Source organism: Pogona vitticeps, chromosome 9, assembly GCF_051106095.1.
Source record: "Pogona vitticeps strain Pit_001003342236 chromosome 9, PviZW2.1, whole genome shotgun sequence".
Classification (NCBI taxonomy): Eukaryota; Metazoa; Chordata; class Lepidosauria; order Squamata; family Agamidae; genus Pogona; species Pogona vitticeps.
The window spans coordinates 16,597,062-16,607,581 of record NC_135791.1 but is presented as its reverse complement, the minus strand read 5'-3'; the positions used below and the strand labels follow the sequence as shown (position 1 = coordinate 16,607,581).

General features: G+C 45.1%; 1 protein-coding gene across 1 annotated transcript in view; it reads left to right on the top strand.

The window, feature by feature from the left end:
- The first annotated feature begins 3,838 nt into the window (after nt 1-3,838).
- Nucleotides 3,839-10,520, top strand: part of FBL (fibrillarin rRNA 2'-O-methyltransferase) — a 28,260-nt gene continuing 21,578 nt past the window's right edge. The window contains exons 1-3 of the mRNA XM_072979536.2: nt 3,839-3,981; nt 4,162-4,224; nt 8,163-8,336. Of these exons, the coding sequence (XP_072835637.1) occupies nt 3,972-3,981; nt 4,162-4,224; nt 8,163-8,336 (247 nt within the window). The 5' untranslated portion in view covers nt 3,839-3,971. The remainder of the gene's footprint in view (nt 3,982-4,161; nt 4,225-8,162; nt 8,337-10,520) is intronic.

Genomic DNA, 10,520 nt, shown 5'->3' with positions numbered 1-10,520 from the left:
CTGCAAATTTTAATGCGAGCTTTTGTGGACACGTCCACTTCCTCAGACATAGGAATGGGAATACATGGCAAATATTGAAACATTTATACATGGCCCCAAAACAGAGACTGTAATTGGACTCTATTCCCAAAGCTGCCTATTCCAGTTTCTGTATCTGATTAGGCTAACCCTGGCCATATTTTCAAGTCAATTAAAATGCTTATAACAGAGCTGCAGTTTGCAGCTTTAAAAAGTTTCATCCCTGGATCAGATTTTAAAACACTGGCTATAAATGGTTAACTACCAGCCAGTAGCGAAACTCCCTTATTTGGGCAAAGTGTTGGAGCGGGTTGTGGCTGGGCAACTCCAGGCACTGCTGGATGAAATGGATTTTCTGGATCAATTTCAATCAGGTTTCAGGCTTGGTTTTGGTACAGAGACTGCCTTGGTCGCCCTGTATGATGACCTTCGCCGGGAGAGAGACAGGGGGAGTGTGACCCTGTTGATACTCCTGGACCTCTCAGGGGCTTTCGACACCATCGACCATGGTGTTCTTCTGGATAGGCTGGCTGGGTTGGGAGTTGGGGGCACTGCTTTACGGTGGTTCTGCCCCTTCCTGGCTGACCGTGTCCAGAGGGTGGTGCTGGAGGACAGTTGCTCTGCCCCATGGCGTTTATGTCATGGGGTTCCTCAGGGCTCAATACTGTCCCCCATGCTGTTTAACATGTACATGAAACCACTGGGAGAGGTCATCAGGAGGTTTGGGCTGAGGAGTCAGCAATATGCTGACGACACTCAGCTCTACCTTTCATTTTCCACCAAACTAGGTGAGGCGGTTTCTGTGCTGAACTCTTTTCTGGACCTGATAATGGACTGGATGAGGGTTAATAAATTGAAACTCAATCCAGACAAGACGGAAGTGCTGTTAGTGGGTGCTTCACCGGACAGGTTGGAGGGCCGTTTCCCTGCCCTGAATGGGGTTACACTCCCCCTAAGAGACAGGGTCCACAGCTTAAGGGTGCTCCTGGACCTCAGTCTAACACTGGAAGCCCAGGTGGACTCGGTGGCCAGAGGCGCCTTCCTTCAGCTGCGGAAATTATACCAGCTACGGCCCTACCTGGACAAGCAGAGTCTCATGACAGTTACACACGCACTGGTAACATCTTGCATAGATTACTGCAATGCGCTCTACGTGGGGCTGCCTTTGAAGACAGTCCGGCAACTGCAGCTGGTCCAGAATCGAGCTGCGCAGCTGGTGAGTGGTGGGGCCGCTAGGAACATATCAAGCTGATTCTGTTTAAGTTACATTGGCTACCAGTTGCTGCCTGAGCCCAATTCAAAGTGCTTGTTTTGATGTATAAAGCCCGAAATGGCTTGGGCACTGGATACCTGAAGGACCGCCTCCTTCCATATGAACCTACCCGGCAGTTAAGATCTAACCAGGGGGCCCTTTTGAAAGAGCCGTCCCTTAAGGAGATAAGAGGGAGGGCTTGTAGAGAAAGGGCCTTTTCGGCAGCTGCCCCCAGACTATGGAATGCCCTCCTGACTGAGATTCGGCTGACGCTGATGACATTTCAGCGCCAGGTCAAAACCTTCCTGTTCCAGAAGGCTTTTAACTGAAATAATATCAGCTGTGGGTCTGATGGCAATTTTTAGAATATATATTTTAATTGCATTTTAATTATTTTGCCCTTTTATTTTGCCTTTTTATTGTATTTTAAATGCTGTAAGCTGCCCAGAGACTTCGGGTAGTGTGGGCGGCATATATATATATATATAAAAATAAATAAATAAATAAATAAATAAATAAATACATACATACATACATACATACATACATACATACATACATACATACATACATACATACATACATACATACATACATACATACATACATACATACATACATACATAAATCTTTGCCTGCCACATGTTTTGGATTACAGTTGCCATAACCCCTACATTGGCCAGGCTGAATGGTACTGGTGGGATTTGTAAGCAAATTGTTGGGAGGCCAAAGGTCTCCTTCCAGTGGAATATGAATCTCTTATATTGGTCATTCCAGGATTTTAAATAACATGTACACACAAACATACACACATATATACAGTAAATGCAAGACACAGAAATGCCTGGGAAATTTTTGAATACAAAGTTCTGCTTTAATTTGTTACTCAATTGTATATTTGTTTCATTGAAAAATACAGAGCTCTGCAAATTTGTATGAAGCACTTGTAGTCTGATGTCACCCATAAAGCAGATGACGCATGTAAAAGTAGTACAGTATCTTGTGTGTGTACAGTATATATATATATAAGATGTATATTATACTTGTTTCGCTTATATACTCATGGTGCACCAGTTGAACTGCTGTACTGCAGCAACACTGCTCACACCCAGGGTTCAATCCCAGATAGCCGGCTCAAGGTCAACGCAGCTTTCCATCCTTCTGAGGTTGGTAAAATGAGTACCCAGCTCATGGGGTGAGGGCAATGTGTAGCCTGCATAATTTAACTTGTAAACCTCTCAGATAGTGGCTTAAGCTCTATGGGGCAGTATATAAGCACAACTCTTTGCTTTATTTATTTATTTATTTATTTATTTATTTATTTATTTATTTATTTATCCCAGTTTTCTTTACTATGAGCTCAAGAACAATGAGCATGGCTCCCTCCCCTCCCAACAACTTGGTAAGGTAGGTCAAGTGAAAGAATGTGACTGTTTCAAGATCACTTTGTCGATTTCATTGTCAAAAAGTGGAATTCAACCTTTCTGTGTCCTACATCAATGCTCTAAGAGCCAAGGCTAAACGCTACACCACAATGGCTAGACGAATCATAAAATGCGCTGTACCAGAGACCAAATACAGAGAAAGAGATTACCATCGTGTAAATGCAGGCAGAGGTACTGCAGAGACCCTCGAAGGAGGGCTGAGGTGGGAGTGAAAGCCCTCAAAAGAGTTCTCAGCAGGGACTCTGGACACACCGTCGCGGATCGGGAAATCCTGCAGCAAATCTCGCAACACCAACTTGTGTCCTTTTTTCCCCACCTGACATACTACTTCTGTTCCTACAGGAAAAGCAACATTTTCACCAACACAATTCTTATCTCTGCATCTCCATGCCGCAGAAACCTTTATCAGATTAATTCCTGTCCGTCTCGCAGCTCTTAAAAGGCACAGGCGCCCCGCCCCTGAAACCATGGCAACCTGTCCGTTTGAAGGAAAGAAAGATGTCTTTGCGGGTACTTCTCATCAGGGAAGAGAACCTGCTTTCAAACCTCGGGAATCACGTGTCAGTAATCAAGAAAATAAAGGGATGAATATGACGAGAAGAGCTGCCAGGAGTGGGGTGTTTTTTTGGGGGGGGGGAAAGCCGTCTGAAGTTATTGGGAAGGGAAGCGATGTATTTATAATACAAACATCGTTCGGTCCAGTTGGAAATCAAGCCGGATAGAGGGGAAATTCGATTTAACAGCGACCCGAATAGGGTTTTTGTTTTTTTTTAAAGGAAGCGAAATATTTAAGGAGTAGTTTCTTCCACCTCCACTCTTTTGGGTTTCCATGGCTGAGCAGGGATTCGAACCGGCGTCCCTACAGTCCCAGTTCGTCACTCTGTCTAGTATAAGGAACTACTTATATACAGCCAATGAAATGAAATGAAATAGCAAATGTTATTCTTTCTGCCTCGGGAGTTCCAAGGCAAGGGAAAAAAAACAAAAAGCACCGAGGCTAGCGAGCATGTAAGAAAGGCAGGGACACGGGGAACACCTGAAACACGCAGCCGTATAGCACGCCATAATTGACAAGTCCGCCATGTAGGCCACGCGGACTCCATTTCCCAGAAAGCTTTGCGCGCGATCATAGTTCCCTCGCCTCCGCTCCGTACTTCCGGCGCGCCGGGTGCGCGTGCCGCTCTGCGCGGCTGGGTTTCCGGTCCCGGAAATTTCGGCGCGTGGAGAGGCGCGTTGGCTCGCCGTGCGGACTAACCATGCGGCCTGGTAAGTAGTTCGGAGGATGTAACTTTATTTTGGCGCGGAGGGGGGGGGGAGAAGCGTCTTTGGTGCAAGATGGGGGTCAGGGCGAATTGGGGATGCTGCGGAGGCGTTGGGAAGGGGTCGCTCTCGCGGCGTGGCTGGTGGCGTGTTTGCTGACCCCCCCTTCTTTGCTTGCTTCCTTAGGTTTTAGCCCTCGTGGAGGACGTGGGGATCGTGGCGGCCGGGGAGGCTTCCGAGGAGGCCGAGGTAGGTTATTCTCTCCGGATTTTATTTTTTTGTCCCCGCTGCTGACTGAGGATTCGGAGACTTGCAATCCGGCAAAGTAACTTTCTTAAGCTCTGTTCCCTTTTCTTTCACACTTTCCTTGTTTAAATTTAAATATTCATTGTAAACCGTAAACTTTATGTGCAGGAAAAAGAATGAATGCGTGTTGGTAGATGAGGACTGAGATTTTTATGCGTGGTATCCTATCATTGTTTATTTGCTACGTTCGTGCATGGTCCCTTTGTCAATTTGGTTTCATGGACACCTTCCTAATTTTTTATCTTTGCAGCCACGCTGGGGGATAGTTTAAGAGGGTGATGGGCCTTAGGTTAAGTGATGAGCTTCATAGCTAAGTGGCAGTTTGAACCTGGGTCACTGGTCAAGAGGTCAGAGCTTAGCACTCTAACCAGTACGACCTGTAGTTTGTGGCTGGCTCTGGTAGTCTATCCAAATCAAATACAGTCAACCCTCGACTTACGAATGTCCCTACATGCAAACTTTTTAATTTACGAATGACTCGTTGGCAAAATTGGCATTGACTTGCGAACGGAGCCTTGACCTATGAACGAGGTCGAGGCTCTGTTCGCAAGTCATTGCCATTGTTTGCAAACGGAGCCGTTCGTAAATGGCTCCCTGCAAAAAGGCAGGGAGAAATTTGAATTTCCTGCCCTTTCTCCCTGCCTTTTTGCCTTTTGAAATGCTGGAACGGATTAATTCCGTTCCCATGCATTTCAATGGGAAATGGTACTTCGACTTACAAACTTTTTGACATAGGAATGTCGTTCCAAAACGGATTAAGTTTGTAAGTTGAGGTACCGCTGTACTATGGCGGCCCACCCTTTTCCTTCACTGTTTTGGTTGCTGTATAGTGATGGACTCTGGGACCCTTAGTCACAGGGAGGAATGCAAGTTTCACCCTGGGCATCTTGGCATCACAAAGGCTATCTCATCATTCTTTTGAAACTTAGAATTGGAGCTTCAAGAATGGTGCCCTCCACAATCCTGTGCCACCAAAAGAGGTCTCGCCCAGAGACCTCTGGGTAGAGTGGGCAGCATATAAATTAAATAAGTAAATAAAATTGTTTGGTATCTGGGGGCTTAGCAAGGCTACTCAAAGACATGACACACAGTGGGTGTGAAAAGAGGAGGTATTGTTTATGAATGTGGAAAGTCAAAATTGGGACTGCCTTAATACTGCTAGTTCCAGCATTAAAACTAGCAGAATTACTGTGCTAGGAATAGGTTTAGAGCAAACTTTGCCATTTTTTTAAACATGGACTCAGAGTCCACTACTCTTCTCTTTCCACAGTTTGAGAACTTCTGTGCTGATTGTAGTAGCAGTTTCTAAAGAACTCTTTGTAAATACATCTCACATTTGGCAAAATTAGGGGGAAGAAGGGAATAAAAGGACAAAATGCAGGTCACATAACAATGGGCTCAAGTTATAGGAAGCCATGTTTCAGCTGAACATCAGGAAAAACTTCTTAACTGTTTGTGAGGCTGTCGGTGAGAGCAAGGCCCCTCTCATGGGAGTACTGTCCCTCCCGTTCTGTGCCGACAAGGAGGTGCAAACACCACCCATTCCCCCCTCCCAGGAAGATTAGAACACCTGAGCAAAGCCTGGGGAGTGCGGAGGAGGAATTGAGAGGAATGTCCTTTGGAGAAGGCAGGCATATTTTGGCAGGAAAAGAACGACAGCCCTGGGTAGAAGTAGTGGCGGGGCTGGGGGAATATAATTGGGGGGGGGGGGAACGGCAGCTTGCCTCATGGTTGGGAGTGGATATGGCTAGAGGACCTGTGGACTGGGAAGTGGGGAAGTTAAGGGTCCCAAGAGAAGAGGCAGATGCCCAGAGAAGAAGTGAGCTTATACCTAAACCCTCTTATGGGGGGTGGGGAATGTGAGATGGAGTGGAGGGAGAAGTTGAGGGAGGAAAAAGAGAAGGTTGAGAGGGAAAGGAGAGAGAGATTGGAATGGCTGATGATGCAACAGCAGCAGAGAGGTCCTTCGGGAGACTTTGGCCGGAGAGTGCCTTCTCCCGGGACCTGATCTGGACAGATGACTGGGACGAAGACAACGTACCCCTATTGGAGGGGGAGAATAGACAGTTATTAAACCCAGACTGTACCCTAGGCTGGCCAGGCACCAGGAAAACCCGTTCAGCAGTATAACAGTTGGACCAGTTTCCTCAGGAATTGATGAACACTTAAACTCTGGAGGCATTCAATAGAAAATTAAATAACTGTCTGATACACTTTGATTTGGACTCCTGCATTAAGCAGGGGGTTGGTGTCAATAGCCATATAGATCCCTTCTATCTCATGATTATAACTCGTATTGTGGCACTTCAGCAGATTTGTTTCTGGCTACATACCTGAAATATTTTAGGTGGAGGGAAGTAAAATTAAAAACCTGAATTAATATAGTTGAATCTGTGTGCACACCCTCTTATAACTGGGGATGTAGATGTGTTCAGCAGTAAACAATCACATTCAGACTCATGTTAAGTAGGAGTCAGTACACCCTGCCATCATTTAAAGTGTCTCTGAGGAATCCCAAATAAAGATCAGCTGTCCTAGTAGGTCTTTCCTGACATTTTCTTAGTCACATCCTACAGCAGAAGCCATGGTCCACAGAGAGCTTCCCATCAGACAGATCTCGTTGTTAAAAGATATCAGTCGGGAGAAGGGTACAAAAGAATTTGCAAGGCATTAGATATACAGTGGTGCCCCGCTTGATGATTACATTACCCTGGTAGACGACGAAATCGCTTCACGATGAGGTTTTTGCGATTGCTATTGCAATCTCAAAACGATGTTTCAATGGGGAAAATCTGCTTCAGAACGATCAGTTCCCTGCTTTGGGAACGGATTTTTCGCTTCCCAGTGATCAAAAACAGCTGATCGTCGGGTTCTCAAAATGGCCGCCCGCTGTTTTCTGGACCTATTTCCGGAAGACAGCAATCGAAAATGGCTTCCCCTAGGGAGGATCTTCGCTTTACGATGAGGTATTTCGCCCATTGGAACGCATCGAACCAGTTTTCAATGCATTCCAGTGGGTTTTTTTCTTTTGATTGACAACGATATCGCTTAACAGCGATTTTAACGGAACGGATTAACGTCGTCAAGCGGGGGCACCACTGAATGGTGACCTTAGTCAAGGTAGAGGGACTTATGAACAGTTCCAGATACCAGTCAATACTGGCAGAAAACCTTCAGGCTTCTGCTAGAAAGCTGAACATGAGGAGGAACTTCATCTTTCAGCATGGCAACAACCCAAAGCATACATCCAAATCAACAAAGAAATAACTTCACCAGAAGAAGATTAACCTTTTGCAATGGCCCAGCCAGAGCCCAGACCTGAATCTGATTGAATATCCGTGGGGTGATGTGAAGAGGGCTGTGCACAGGAAATACCCTTGCCATCTCACAGATTTGGAGCATTTTTGCAAAGAAGAGTGGGCAAATGTTGCCAAGTCAAGATGTGCCATACTGATAGACTCATACCCAAAAAGGCTGAGTGCTGTTATAAAATCAAAAGGTGCTTTGACAAAGTATTAGTTTAAGGGTGTGCACACAGATGCAACCATATTATTTCAGTTTTTTTATTTTTACTTCTCTCCACCTAAAAGATTTCAGTTTGTTGTTCAACTGAGTTGTACAGTTCATAGATCTCATTAAAGGTGGAAAAAGTTCTGAAATGATTTATCTTTGTCTCATTTCTTTAAATCACAGACACTTGACATTTTAACAGGGGTGTGTAAACTTTTTATATCCACTGTATGTGTATGTTGTATCATGCTTCAGTTAGTGGAACTTGAGGCTTTGGTTTGAAAAACATAAAGTCAGTGCTAGAGGCTTGGAGTCTGCCTGCTACAGGAATAAATCATATTCAATCCCCTGTTCTTGCATTTGTTCTACAGGAGGTGGATTTAAGTCTCCTGGTGGTGGTGGTGGAGGAGGAGGAGGTTTCCGTGGTGGCTTCCGAGGTGGGCGAGGAGGCGGTGGAGGTCGTGGTCGTGGAGGTGGTGGACGAGGAGGAAGGGGTGGCTTCAGAGGAGGCAAAAAGGTGACAGTAGAGCCTCACAGACATGAAGGTAAGATTTGCTGACTATATTGTATGATTTAAGGGAATTAGAATTTATTTATTACTCTGCAAGAGTAACAAGTAATTTCCCTGCTCTAATGTTGATGAAAAGCAGCTACATATATCCAGAGTCCTGTGGCAGATTCAATACCCGACCCTTAATTGTAAAACAATGTATATAGATGATGATCAAAATAAAATCTTCAGAAGGCAATTTATCCCATCCTGTTTATCTGTAGCTGAAACCGACAATGAGAGCAAGTTCATGAACATGCTGGTGATTGTTGGTAAATTCTGCTTTCTGTGAAATACATGTGCATGAATCTTTCCTTGTAAAACGAGCAGGAAGGTCATGGCTCTCCAGATGTCACTTGAATTCAACTTTCATCATGCATGGGATATGCTTTTACCACCATCTTTCATCAGTAAATCGAGATGTCCACGCACTGGCTTGTCCAGTGGTTTTAAAACCAATTACAGGCTGTGACATCACTTGAGGTTGACAGGGTGCTTGATCACTGCAAGGCTGTCACAATCTCTCTAGAGCCTTGCCCAGCCTGGCTTATAAAAGCTGCCAGACCAATAATGATAGAATGGGCCACTTCCATCATAAATGTGTCTTTCCTTGAGGGGAAGAAGACTCTCGTAAGACCCTTTCACACAAAAAAAAATTAACTTGGCGGTGGATGATATTAACAACTGTACACCCATTGCAAACTAGCAGAGAGGGCTGTGGCAGATCAGCTACAGGCAGTCCTGGAAGAGACCGATGTCCTTGATCCATTCCAGTTTGGGTTCAGGCTGCATCATGGCATGAAGACAACAATGGTTGCCCTGCAGGATGACCTTTTGGGGGAGACCAACAGGGGCAAAATGTCCTGCTGGTCCTCCTTGACCTCTCAGAGGCCATTGATACTGTCCTGGGGAGGCTCTCTGGGTTGACACTGGGTCCCTTGCCATGCTCATCCATGCATTGGTAGTTTTGAGATTAGACGATTATAATGCTCTTTATGTGGAGCTGCCCATTAGGCTACTACGGAAACTTCAACAGGTCCAGAACATGGCGGCCAGATTACTGAATGGAGTAAAGAAATAGCCGCCTAGAGTGATCATATAGACCAGATGGGCGGGATACAAATCAAATCAAATGAATAAATAAATACCACCATATCTCCTCCACTGTGGCTGCCTTGCACTGCCTACCTATCTGTTTCTGTGCCAGCTTCAAGGTGATGACACTGACATATAAGGCCCTAAGAGTGTTGAGACCTCAATGCCTGGCAGAATGCCTTCTTCCAGTCTGATCTGCCCAACCCACAGGTGGGCACAGCCAAAGGCCCAAATCCCACAGTTGATTAGGAAGAAAAGTCCAGCTTGCATTGAGATTGCTGATATTCTAGGAGAATGTCTCCTAGAACAGGGGTCTCCAAAGTACGGCCTGCGGGCCACATCAGGCTCACCTTGCCTTTTTAGCTGCACACACGTTCCCTGGGCCCTCAAAAATGTGGAAAATATATTATGTGGCCCTCACTGAAAAGTTTGGAGGCCCCTGTCCTAGAAGGATGGCAGGCTCTGTAATTCTTCAAGTAATTCTTTCTAACAGGTACTTTTTTTGGCACCATTTGGTTTTAACCCTGGGCACAGATTATTTTCTGACAGCCCTGATTTGCAATCTGCACACTTGCATAGAATTTCTGACCACCTGTGATGAACTGGAAGTGCTTAGAAACAAGGCTGTGGCAAGCCTGTTAACCTACTTGGATAGGGAATATGCACAAACTTCAGGGTTACTGTAACTGCACATTCTTTGTTTTGAATGGGAGCTTCCAATTTATTGACATACCTGTTTTCTAAAGAGCACTGCATTTTCCTTATATACTAGCTATTCTTCAATCTATTTGACTTTTTGAAAAAAAAATATCCACAAGCTTACTTGCAATATAATTTAAGAAGGCATAAGCTGTCCTTGGTATTAAGGGATATCTTATTTAAGTCGATAGCTGCAGTTTTATGCATCCTTTCATGGAAGTAAGCACCATTAAGAGGTGGGGGCTAGCTCCTGAGTGAAAAGCTTAAACTTTGTCCTTCGAGATGGAGGCAACAAGTGACACATTTTCCATTTAAACTATAAGAGTTCTCTCATGGGGTCATCTATAGCCTTTGGAGAACAGGGAATTGACAGCATAAAGCATGC